General features: G+C 37.8%; 1 protein-coding gene and 1 long non-coding RNA gene across 3 annotated transcripts; one reads left to right on the top strand and one right to left on the bottom strand.

Moving 5' to 3' along the window:
* Positions 1-2,734: 2,734 nt before the first annotated feature.
* Positions 2,735-4,059, top strand: LOC117600835 (uncharacterized). Of its 2 annotated transcripts, none has more exons than XR_004580526.2 (3): positions 2,735-2,878; positions 3,598-3,822; positions 3,919-4,059. It is a non-coding gene; the product is annotated as an uncharacterized LOC117600835 (long non-coding RNA). The 2 variants fall into 2 exon arrangements; XR_004580527.2 differs by having other exon boundaries at positions 2,742-2,955.
* LOC117600834 (glutamate receptor ionotropic, kainate 4-like) lies at positions 3,316-4,258 on the bottom strand. The gene is made up of 3 exons (XM_034316763.2): positions 4,138-4,258; positions 3,905-4,050; positions 3,316-3,766 (listed from the first exon to the last, which is right to left on the bottom strand). Exons 1-3 carry the CDS (start codon positions 4,172-4,174, stop codon positions 3,584-3,586), a joined length of 366 nt encoding a protein of 121 aa, XP_034172654.1. The 5' UTR covers positions 4,175-4,258; the 3' UTR covers positions 3,316-3,583.
* Positions 4,259-12,795: the final 8,537 nt, after the last annotated feature.

Genomic DNA, 12,795 nt, shown 5'->3' with positions numbered 1-12,795 from the left:
TTTAGTTCCTTTTTCCAAAACCAGATGGCGCTGATTCAACATCGAAATTTTAGTTCAAATTTTTCCCGCTAGGGGGCGCTATTTTTCGAGGTTTTCGAGAAAATCTCGAAAATAAAGCGCCCCCTAGCGGGAAAAATTTGAACTAAAATTTCGATGTTGAATCAGCGCCATCTGGTTTTGGAAAAAGGAACTAAATCATGCTCAATTTTTGGCCCTCTAGCGGCAAAAATTTGAACTAAAATTTCGATGTTGAATCAGCGCCATCTGGTTTTGGAAAAAGGAACTAAATCATGCTCAATTTTTGGCCCTCTAGCGGCAAAAATTTGAACTAAAATTTCGAGGTCGAATCAGCGCCCTCTGGTGGCGAAAAAGGGAACTAAATTTTTCAAAATTTCTGGCGAAAAACTAACTTACCTTTACTTACCTTTACTTACCTTTACTCGAAACAGTCTTGATAATATATTTATTATAATGTATGCGGGGATATAAGGGATGCAGGGATGAAAGGAATGTAGGGATGAAAAGAATGTAGGGATGAAAAGAGTGTAGGGATGAAAAGAATGTAGGGATGTAAGGGATGAAGAGATATAAGTAATGTAGGGATGAAAAGAATGTAGTGATGAAAAGAATGTAGGGTTGAAAACAATGTAGGGATGAAAATAATGTAGGGATGAAAGTAATGTAGGGATAAAAATAATGTAGGATTGAAAAGAACGTAGGGATAAAAATAATGTAGGATTGAAAGGAATGTAGGGATGTAAGGGATGAAGAGATATTAATATAGGGATGAAAATAATGTAGGGATGAAAATAATGTAGGATTGAAAAGAATGTAGGGATGTAATGTAGGGATGAAAATAATGTAGGGATGAAAAGAATGCAGTGATGTAAGGGGTGCAGAGATCTAACTAAACGAGGGATGTAAAGGATGCCGTAGGGGTCCTGGGCTGGGGCCCTGGCCTCCATTGCACGCGGCCCCAGGAGTGTCGGCATCGGGTGTGGCCCCCGATGTCGGCGGAGTTTCGCACAGGGCGGAGGGTCAAAGGACCCTCCGTACAGCCCCAGTGCAGGCCACCGTGGTGGTTTTAGTGGGTAAGAATCCCACACTACCTCTGGCCCCTCCCCAGGGGGGCTGAAGGTGTCTTTCTGAAGATTTCCACCACGTTAAAAAAGAAAAAAAAAAAAAAAAAAAAATGGGGGTTTAAGGGTTTGCTGGCATCTCAGGTATGCAGGGATGTAAGGGATGCAAAGATGGCCTTGGCCTATACAGGGGGGTAAAATTATATAAATAACTAGAAAAAATAAAATAAGTGGGGTCCTCGGTTAAGACGTAGAAGAGGGATACAATCATAAATGTTATTCCCCTTCGATGAGCTTATTTAATATGCGAAAAAAAATAAAAGAAATAAATTAAATAAACTCTGGAAAATATTAAATGACAATTATTATACTGGTTGTGCCCTCTTCATACGGTCCTGATTTCATCCTGGGCTGTTAGGGACCCCGCTGCGCCAATAACATCCTTTGCGTACCGTCCTGATATCATATTCGGGTCTTAAGGGACCCGAAACACCGGTGAGTATCTCTGCACACCTATATTATACCATCCGGGGTGCTAAGGACCCCGAAGCACCAGTCACCCTCTCTACGTACCGCCCTGACATCAAATTGGGGTCTTAAGGAACCCGAAACACCGGTGAGTATCTCTGCATACCTATATTATACCATCCGGGGTGCTAAGGACCCCAAGGCACCAGTCACCATCTCTACGTACCTCCCTGATATCATATTGGGGTCTTAAGGAACCCGAAACACCGATGAGTATCTCTGCATACCTATATTATACCGTCCGGGGTGCTAAGGACCCCGAAGCACCAGTCACCATCTCTACGTACCGCCCTGATATCATATTGGGGTCTTAAGGAACCCGAAACACCGGTGAGTATCTCTGCATACCTATATTATACCGTCCGGGGTGCTAAGGACCCCGAAGCACCAGTCACCATCTCTACGTACCGCCCTGATATCATATTGGGGTCTTAAGGAACCCGAAACACCGGTGAGTATCTCTGCATACCTATATTATACCCTCCGGGGTGCTAAGGACCCCGAAGCACCAGTCACCCTCTCTACGTACCGCCCTGATATCATATTGGGGTCCTAAGGAACCCGAAATCCCGGTGAGTATCTGTGCATACCTATATTATACCATCCGGGGTGCTAAGGACCCCGAAGCACCGATGGCGCTCTTTGCTTACCGAATTTACTGCATTCGGGGTGTCTGAGACCCCGAGATACCGGCGACACCGATATTATGTTACTTGGGGTTTCAAGGACCCCGAAGCAACTAGCGAAATATAAGAACGAAAAACGAACAAATCGTGAAACTCGCTTGTTCGGAATAGTGATGGGTTTGAGCGGATCTAGCGAAATATAAGAACGAAAAACAAACAAATCGTGAAACTCACTTGTTCGGAATAGTGATGGGTTTGAGCGGATCTAGCGAAATATAAGAACGAAAAACGAACAAATCGTGGAACTTACTTGTTCGGGTTAGTGATGGGTTTAACCGAATCTAGCGAAATATAAGAACGGAAAACGAACAAATCGTGAAACTCACTTGTTCGGAATAGTGATGGGTTTGAGCGGATCTAGCGAAATATAAGAACGAAAAACGAACAAATCGTGAAACTCGCTTGTTCGTAGTAGTGATGGGTTTGACCGAATCTAGCGACATATAAGATCCACGGAGGAATCGTAGAAGGGAGGGTGTTTCACTTACAATGTATACAGACGTAATATATTTTAACTCTCTGAATAGATAACATTTTTCTCATTTTTTTCCTCGTTGATTGGGGGAAACTGACGATGCAAATAAGGTAAACCGGATAAACCAGAATATAATCATGAAATTCCTTTTATGAACGTCCTTTTTATAGTTTAGTTTGAAAAATTGGTAAGTTTTACGTGTCTTAACGCTCATTGTTCCTATTTGGATCTGATCCAATACAGTATTATCATTTAGTGCAAATAATATATTTTATTTAACTGATTTAACGATCGATTTATTTTTTCTGTTATTTTATATTTACAATTAATTGCTGGTTCATGTTTCATGTTTATTATACGATATTATTGGTTATGATTTTATTTAATGTATATAATTTAATCCTTGTTTTGTAAATGCTATAATATATTTTATCAAAGTCTTTTTGAAAACATCACAGATTAAATGTGTTGGCCAATAATAATATTAACCCATCATATTTCTTTTTGATATATAAGAAATATTGAATTCACTATTATTTAATGTCATTTTATCATTGTACCTTTGAATGAAAATAGTTGATACTAATATGTAAGCAATTTCCACTAATGGAACGTTAATGTAAAATTCATCTTACACTTCACGCCCTTCATATTTCACATTTCAGTCGTCACAGTTAATCTGTGCTGCTGGTATGTTATTTGTGTCCATAGAAATAAAGAGAAGAACAATATTTAATACTACATTTATAAATTTAATCAAATTGTATTTATTTACATGTTTCGTAATTTAATAAAATATTCCATTATACATAAATTTATTTATCCTCAGAATTGGGTATCCTGATCGCTGGAATAAAACCATAAGTAGGAGTGCAACCTCGAGTACTATCTTCTTCACTTCCGTTGGAAAAACCTTTCCTTCTTCTTACTGGTTTTAACGTACTACCACATTTTACGATGAATTTAATTTCAGCCATGAGTTCTTCTTTGAAGGAAATCTAAAGTGAATACGACATACTTAAAATGGATCTTCCTATAGATTTTAGCATTTAAGGTAAGATCTAAGGTTTAAGATTTAAAGTAGTTCTAAGACATTGTATTTCAAGATGTGATTGAAATTATTTAATTATTCTTACATTTTCGCGTACAGATGTGCAACCAATCTCCCACAGAAGTTCGAATATGGTGTAGAAAAAGGAGACAGCAACACCAACAGTTAATACTAGAAAAACACCACCCACGTTGTCAAGATCCAGCTCCTCTGCCATACTTTGACAGCTTTCTTCGTATAAATTATAACGTTAATTTTATAAAAATTGAGTTTTGAATTCGTGTTATAATTTTTCTTCCAATTTTTACGAATACATACTCGATATTTTCCACCCCCGCGTTTCTGCGTCCACCATTTAATCTTTAACTCTGTGATCAAACCACGTTGTTACAATTTTAATACGGCAGTGTTCAGTGCATGACGATATGGTGAATCTGTAATTATTTATGTTGATAAGAATTGATTTGAATAAATTAAATTTTACCTAAAAGAAAGCTTACCTTTTTTCATTGCAATCCCGTAACCCTTCGCATTCAGAAGTCCTCCAATTTGTGTCATGTTGCAATATCTTTCGGTGATGTATTCTATAAAGCTGGACTCCATCAGGAACTCATAGTCTTGGGGTATCTGGGACCCCGAAGCAAATAGCAAAATATAAGACCTAAAAACGAACAAATCGTGAAACATTTGTTCGAGATAGTGATGGATACGACTGGATCTAGCGAAATATATGACCTAAAAACGAACAAATCGTGAAACTCACTTGTTCGGGATAGTGATGGATTTGACCGGAAATAGGGAAATATAAGACCTAAAAAGAGAGATTTATGAACAAATAGCAAAATATAAGATCTAAAAACGAACAAAATGTGAAACAGGGAATTCAGGTAGCAATATATACAACCGGATGTGAATAAAATATAACAGTGATTAAATAGAAAGGAAAGCATTTTCACAGCCAATTCGCTCGTATTATTTGCTGCATAATTAATAAATGTACCATAGCAATAATGATACAATTATTAATTAGTCATCAAATATGACTGTCAAGTAAGCAGTGACAGAAATGGGATGTCGACTTCCTCATTCTATTGTTGTGGCACTTTCTTTGGGTCCAAAAGCGAAAGGATCACCCTGTATAATAATACAAAGAATTGGGATTAAAGACTAAAGGATTCCCACCGAATACTAGAGCGAGCATTGTCATAGTTACTCCCGCGCTGGAAATTTCTCGCAACACTAATTTAATAAATGCAAAACTCTAATAAAAAAAAATTTAATGTCAAAATTGAACTTGATACTTTATTAAAAGGAAAATGATTTTAATTAAGAATTCTTTGCATTGAAAAAAGAATTGATTGTGAAAATTAATAAAAACTTAAAACATCCTCGAACGACTCCCTCCTCAGAATAAATTTTCATGAATACGCAAAATGTGTTCAAATACATCACTCTGACTTGGAAATCTACCCGTCACGAATTGTCTTTTTGCACATAAATTGTGCAATTTTTCATGAACGTGTAAATAAGTTAAACTTCGCTATAGAATGAATGAAACTTTACTACTCGTAATGCGGTGTGAAATAGGGGTGTTCATAGACTGATATTAGTAGAACTGAATTTTGCTAAGAACGATAATCTTGGAACCTACATCGGGGCTAAAGGATCGATAGATCCTTCCGAAGAAAAGAATCAGAATAAAAAAGATAGCGTGTTCGCTCGAAAAATTGATTTTACTACTTTATATTAACCGAATCGTAGCTCTCAGCTCGATATCGTTTTCTAAAAATTATCGTGTGATAAATGTTTAGAAAACGATACCGATTACCAGGTCACACCGCGTGGAGGTGGCTACATTAGTGACCCACCTAAAACAATAAAATTCTCAAAAAGAGACTACATTAAATAAAAATTTAAACGATAAAATGTTGATTAACATCATAATTTCAGAAATAATTGAGAAAATAACAATTGAATAACAAAATGCTGTAATAGGAAAGATGATTATTAATATTATGGTCTCAGTAACAATTGAAAGGGTAGAATACGAAAACAGAAAGCAATTAACATTGCAACCTCAGAACCATTTAATAAAAGACACCAGAATACGAATATATGATGTAAGAACATCAGATATGATTTACATATAAAATCAATAAGAAGAGAATAATTTCCTGAAATAAAATAGCGACCTCCCTAAAATCATTAAACCCCCCAAAACAAACAACATAAAACTTTCAACAATAAAATGCTGAAATAGAAAACATAATTAACATTATAATTTCAGTAACAATTAACAAAATAACAATTCAACAATAAAATGCTGAAATAGAAAATATAATTAACATCATAACTTCATTAACAATTAACAAAATAACAATTCAACAATAAAATGCTGAAATAGAAAATATAATTAACATCATAATTTCAGTAACAAATAACAAAATAACAATGCAACAATAAAATGCTGAAATAGAAAATATCATTAACATCATACTTTCAGGAACAATTAACAAAATAACAATTAAACAATAAAATGCTAAAATAGAAAATATCATTAACATCATACTTTCAGGAACAATTAACAAAATAACAATTAAACAATAAAATGCTGAAATAGAAAATGTAATTAACATCATAATTTCGATTACAATTGAAATGAAAAATGCCGAGAACAGAAAATATAATTACCATTACAATCTCACAGATATTTAATAAAATGAGAACTCACCCAGACTATGTTTTAAATAAATTGAACCTATTTAAAATGGGAACATGAAATATAATTGATGTGCAAATCAATAGGAAAATAATAATTTATTTCAATAAAGTAATAAACGAAAAAGAAATAGGGGAAATAAAATCGCGAATTGACCATTCAACGAGCTGGTTATTGAACTCGTAAAATTTCAAGTTCAATACGTCTTGGACGGTATTATTCATACCGTTCAAGGAAAAACACAAAAAATGAAAAAACAAATTAGCGAGCATAGTGACAGAATGACTGTCCATCCGAAGATGGAGAGCCATTAGTAGTTCCCCTCTTCTGGGCAAATTTTGCCGGGGCTCTTCAGCATATAGCCTCTTCTTTCTTCGGCAATAGCCTCACAAAAATCACTCGCGAAAATTTTACGTTTGCTCAGACATTTGTAAAAACGTAACACGTAAACGAGTAACGATCCCTTGAATCGCTACTCGCATACCTGCACAATTTTTGCAAATGTCCAAGCACAAAACACTTTTAATTTCACTTCACTGCACTTTCACTTTAATACTTCATTTTTGTAATCGGGTCTAGTACCACGACTACGACTTACAAACTAATAAGGCTTGGCCTTGAAAAAATCAAGAGAGAATGCTAAATTAATTAATTAATCAACTAATTAATTTGCATTTTCATTTTTCCTCTCGATTTTTTAATTTCCAACCCCAGATACAAGCTTCTCACGTATTAGAGGAGAATACGAAGAGAAACATGAAAGCTTGCTCTGGCCCTGCCTACTTATAAACTAAACTCAATCACACCAGAAGTAAACTACCTGCCTGCCTATCGCTATATTTAAAAAGGGGCAAAAATCATTCTCACAAAAATTCACTCCACGGTTCTCATACAACCACCCGGGTGCAAAAATGCCTACACCTAGGGAGAACGTCCCGGGACGCCTCCGACACCCGAGTTCAATTCAACTTTCACACTCTAATAAAATCATACCTTTTTGCTGAAATCGACTGACAAATAATAATGAACATTATGCTAAAGTAATACATTTCATTTTCATATTCTATTGAATTATCTAATGTAAAAATTTTTCAATTTATCCTTGATAAGTATTTTGTAATGTTATAGCAAGTTAAGATTGTTAATAAACGTATAGAAATAGAAATCCCACATCCTAACCACACACACACATGTGGAACTTCTATCGTGGTTCACTATTGGTTCACTACTTTTGTCAGTCGCCAAAATGTCACTTAAAACTAAACCTTGTCCACCGCCCTCCACCCACGCGAGTACATCTAAGTACCCGAATGAGCTTTGGGCATAAAAATGAACGAGGCCAAAGGTATTTTCACCTACCAGTTTTCTTCATGTGTGCTGAAATGCCTAAGCTAAAACGTATGATTAGCAAAAACTAAAGATGATATTCTCACTTTATTAAAAGTAAGAATATCGGCGAAATTTCACGGCTCCGATTTAGTATATGGGCTGGCCCCCCCAGGGGGTTTTATTTTTAATAAAAGTGACTCGACTTTGCAAATATAAAGCTTGAAGAGCAAATACAGAAAAGCAAAACTGAGCAACTATGACATAAAACATGGTGCACTGCTAATATCAGTTGGCAACGGAGGTTCTTAGGCCCCCTGGACTTGCGCCCGACGCTACATACCACCCACCCCGCCTGGACGTCGTAACGCCAGGACAGGATGCACCCCTTCGCTAAGAGCGCTACCCGCCCGTCCAACACGTTGCATCCAACGTGTCAGATTGACGGACGCCCCTAGTATAGACAAAAGGACTACAGTTTAGAATATGGTAACATATTTTCATATGTTCCGTATTCTAAAGCTGCGCCTGCAAAGGCCTAGTAATGCATGGGTTTATCTCCCATGAGATGGTGTTTCACGGTCTTATGCCGCGGAATCCTTGTAACTAATTTGATTAAATAAATAAAATATTGGATTGAGTTTAAAAACCAAAAGGATTCCCACCAAATACTAGTCAGTGCATTGTCATATTTACTCTCGCGTTGGAAATTTTTCGCAACACTAATTAAAATAGAAAATCCTGATCTAAAAACATGACTAGTACATAAACATCTAACGGGCTAATATTTCACTATACTGGGGTATGCGGGTGGATAAATGATTATGTGATAGAGTTCGTGATGCTGAAGTGTGAATGATGAGTGTTTAGGGTCGAGAACCGTGAACGTGACAGAATGAATTTGAAGTACGAACGAAGAGCTTTTTACAATGCTTGAAGAGCAAATACTGAAAAGCAAAATAGAGCAACTATGACGTACAAACGGTGCACTTCTAATATCAGCTGGCAACGGAGGTTCTTAGGCCCCCTGGACTTACGCCCGACGCTACACACCACCCACCCCGCCTAGGAAAGGATGCACCCCTTCGCTAAGAGCGCTACCCGCCCGTCCAACACGTTGCATCCAACGTGTCAGATTGACGGACGCCCCTAGTATAGGCAAAAGGACTGCAGTTTATTAAATGGAACATATGGATGTGCGCCACATTCTAAACTGCGCCTTGAAAGGCCTAGTAATGCATGGTTTTATCTCCCATGAGATGGTGTTCACGGTCTTATGCCGCGGAATCCTTGTAACTAATTTGATTAACTAAATAAAACATTGAGTTTAAAAACCAAAAGGATTCCCACCGAATACTAGTAAGTGCATCGTCATAGTTACTCTCGCGCTGGGAACTTTTCGCAACACTAATTAAAATAGAAAATCCTGATCTAGCAACATGACTAAAGGGGAGCTTTAAATTATGCTTGAAGAGCAAATACTGAAAAGCAAAATTGAGCAAATATGACTCAACATTCGTCCACTGCTAATATCAGCTGGCAACGGAGGTTCTTAGGCCCCCTGGACTTACGCCCGACGCTACATACCACCCACCCCGCCTGTTTAAGGCTCTAGGCCCAGGCAGGGTGCACCCCTTCGCTAAGAGCGCTACCCACCCATCGAACACGTTGCATCCAACGTGTCCGAGTGGTGGACGCTAATAGTATAGGCAAAAGGACTTTAAGACAGCTTAGCGTATGGGTTGCAACATACTTAAATGTTCCGTACTCTATGGCTGTGCCTGAAAAGGCCTAGTAATGCATGGTTTTATCTCCCATGAGGTGGTGTTCACGGTCTTATGCCGCGGAATCCTTGTAACTAATTTTATCAAATAAAAACCAAAAGGATTCCCACCGAATACTAGTCAGTGTATAGTCATATTTACTTTCGCGCCGGAAATTTTTCGCAACACTACTTAAACTTGAAAATTCTAACCGGGTAATATTTACCCTCGCGTTGAAAATTTTTCGCAACACTACTTTAACTTGAAAATCCTTATGGGGTAATATTTATTCTCGCATTGAAAATTTTTCGCAACACTACATAAACTTGAAAATCTTTACGGGGTAATATTTACTCTCGCGTTGAAAATTTTTCGCAACACTACTTTAACTTAAAAATCCTAAGGGGGTAATATTTCACTACACAAGGGTATGCGGGTGGATAAATGATTATGTGATAGGGTTCGTGAGGCTGAAGTGTGAATGATGAGTGTTTAGGGTCGAGAACCATGAACGTGATAGAATGAATTTGAAGTACGAAAGAAGAGCTTTCTACAATGCTTGAAGAGCAAATACTGAAAAGCAAATTAGAGCAACTATGACGCAAAAATGGTGCACTTCTAATATCAGTTGGCAACGGAGGTTTTCGGGCCCCCTGGACTTACGCCCGACGCTACATACCACCCACCCCGCCTAGAACAGGGTGCACCCCTTCGCTAAGAGCGCTACCCGCCCGTCCAACACGTTGCATCCAACGTGTCAGATTGACGGACGCCCCTAGTATAGGCAAAAGGACTGCAGTTTATTAAATGGAACATATGGATGTGCGCCACATTCTAAACTGCGCCTTGAAAGGCCTAGTAATGCATGGGTATATCTCCCAGAGATGGTGTTCACGGTCTTATGCCGCGGAATCCTTGTAACTAATTTGATTAATTAAATAAAACATTGAGTTCAAAAACCAAAAGGATTCCCACCGAATACTAGTAAGTGCATCGTCATAGTTACTCTCGCGCTGGAAATTTTTCGCAACACTAATTAAAATAGAAAATCCTGATCTAGCAACATGACTAAAGGGGAGCTTTAAATTATGCTTGAAGAGCAAATACTGAAAAGCAAAATTGAGCAAATATGACTCAACATTCGTCCACTGCTAATATCAGCTGGCAACGGAGGTTCTTAGGCCCCCTGGACTTATGCCCGACGCTACATACCACCCACCCCGCCTGTTTAAGGCTCTAGGCCCAGGCAGGGTGCACCCCTTCGCTAAGAGCGCTACCCACCCATCGAACACGTTGCATCCAACGTGTCCGAGTGGTGGACGCTAATAGTATAGGCAAAAGGACTTTAAGACAGCTTAGCGTATGGGTTGCAACATACTTAAATGTTCCGTACTCTATGGCTGTGCCTGAAAAGGCCTAGTAATGCATGGTTTTATCTCCCATGAGGTGGTGTTCACGGTCTTATGCCGCGGAATCCTTGTAACTAATTTTATCAAATAAAAACCAAAAGGATTCCCACCGAATACTAGTCAGTGTATAGTCATATTTACTCTCGCGCCGGAAATTTTTCGCAACACTACTTAAACTTGAAAATTCTAACTAATATTTACTCTCGCGTTGAAAATTTTTCGCAACACTACTTAAACTTGAAAATCATAACGGTGTAATATTTACTCTCGCGTTGAAAATTTTTCGCAACACTACTTTAACTTGAAAATCCTAACGGGGTAATATTTCACTACACAAGCGTATGCGGGTGGATAAATGATTATGTGATAGAGTTCGTGAGGCTGAAGTGCGAATGATGAGTGTTTGGGGTCGAGAACCGTGAACGTGACAGAATGAATTTTAAGTTCGAAAGGAGAACTTTATACAATGCTTGAAGAGCAAATACCGACCCCTCTGGGGGCCAGCCCATATACTAAACTGATGCCAATTTCACGAGTCAAATCGGAAAAACGTTTCAATTTCAAGAGCGATTTCGTTATCAAAGTAAGTAGTTATAGTAATTTATAGTATTCATGCTTATTACTTTGATATTGAAATCCGCTCATCGCGAAATAAATTCTTGTACATATAAAAAAGAAAATGTATTGTGAAGTCGGAGGGTCATCCGACTTCTCTACATTTTTAAACTTGAAATCTATATGTGTAAATATGTACAAGAAAACCCTATCCTGAGCTAAGGCATAAAATACACAAAAAAGCAATTTGCACGATTATCATTGTATAAAATGATACAGTGATATTCGTGGGTCACTATGCTCGCTCAAAAAGTAAAAATTACAACCAATTCCCGTGTCGCTACGGACCATTCGTCCTACGACATGATGGGAACCGGAGGAACTTTAAAGCATGCGACTCACCGATCGTTGACTTGCACCACTGCACTCGCCACGCATCTTACATTGACTCACGATTGACTCATGACTGACCCATAGCTCGTCAAAGAAATGGTATCCCACTGGCCAAAGCACTCATCTGAACGCATAAAAATCACGATTCTTGAACGATATATGTTTTCTCTCAATTTCTTGTAGTTAATATGCTAATACATAAGATAATTCAAAAATATGCATGCAAAACTATATGGGAATAACTACACCATAAAACACGGTAAAACACATGCAAATACATCCCAAAACACATGAGGATCAAAACCAAAAAACACAATAAAATTGCAAAATTATAGTAAAACACATAGGGTACTACTCCATAAAACCCATTAATAAATCTGTATAAATATGTCAAAACACATAGGGAACTACACCATAAAATACAGTAAAGCACATGCAGGTACATGGGGTACTACACCACACGGCACATTAATGCACTTGTATAAAAATGTCAAAACACATGGGTGACCACACCATAAAACCCACTAATAAATCCGTATAAATATGCCAAAACACATAGGGAACTACACCATAAAATACAGTAAAGCACATGCAGGTACATGGGGTACTACACCACACGGCACATTAATGCACTTGTATAAAAATGTCAAAACACATGGGTGACCACACCATAAAACCCACTAATGTATGCGTATAAATATTCCAAAACACATGGGAAACACCATAGGCACACACAGTAACACATATAGTAACACACTAATAAATCCATGCACGAATATCCATGGTATCAACCCGTACCGGTATATGTTTG

The sequence above is a fragment of the Osmia lignaria genome, chromosome 16 (assembly GCF_051020975.1).
Source record: "Osmia lignaria lignaria isolate PbOS001 chromosome 16, iyOsmLign1, whole genome shotgun sequence".
NCBI lineage: Eukaryota > Metazoa > Arthropoda > Insecta > Hymenoptera > Megachilidae > Osmia > Osmia lignaria.
This window is presented reverse-complemented; position numbering and strand designations above follow the sequence as displayed.

Bases quoted from the DNA above. Each gene is read 5' to 3' on its own strand.
- LOC117600834 (XM_034316763.2), bottom strand. From the start codon at position 4,174: ATGGTGGACGCAGAAACGCGGGGGTGGAAAATATCGA. The intron at 4,051-4,137 runs GTATGTATTCGT...ATTTATACGAAG, and splicing joins GCGGGGGTGGAAAATATCGA to AAAGCTGTCAAAGTATGGCA. The intron at 3,767-3,904 runs GTAAGAATAATT...TATTCACTTTAG, and splicing joins GCACATCTGTACGCGAAAAT to ATTTCCTTCAAAGAAGAACT.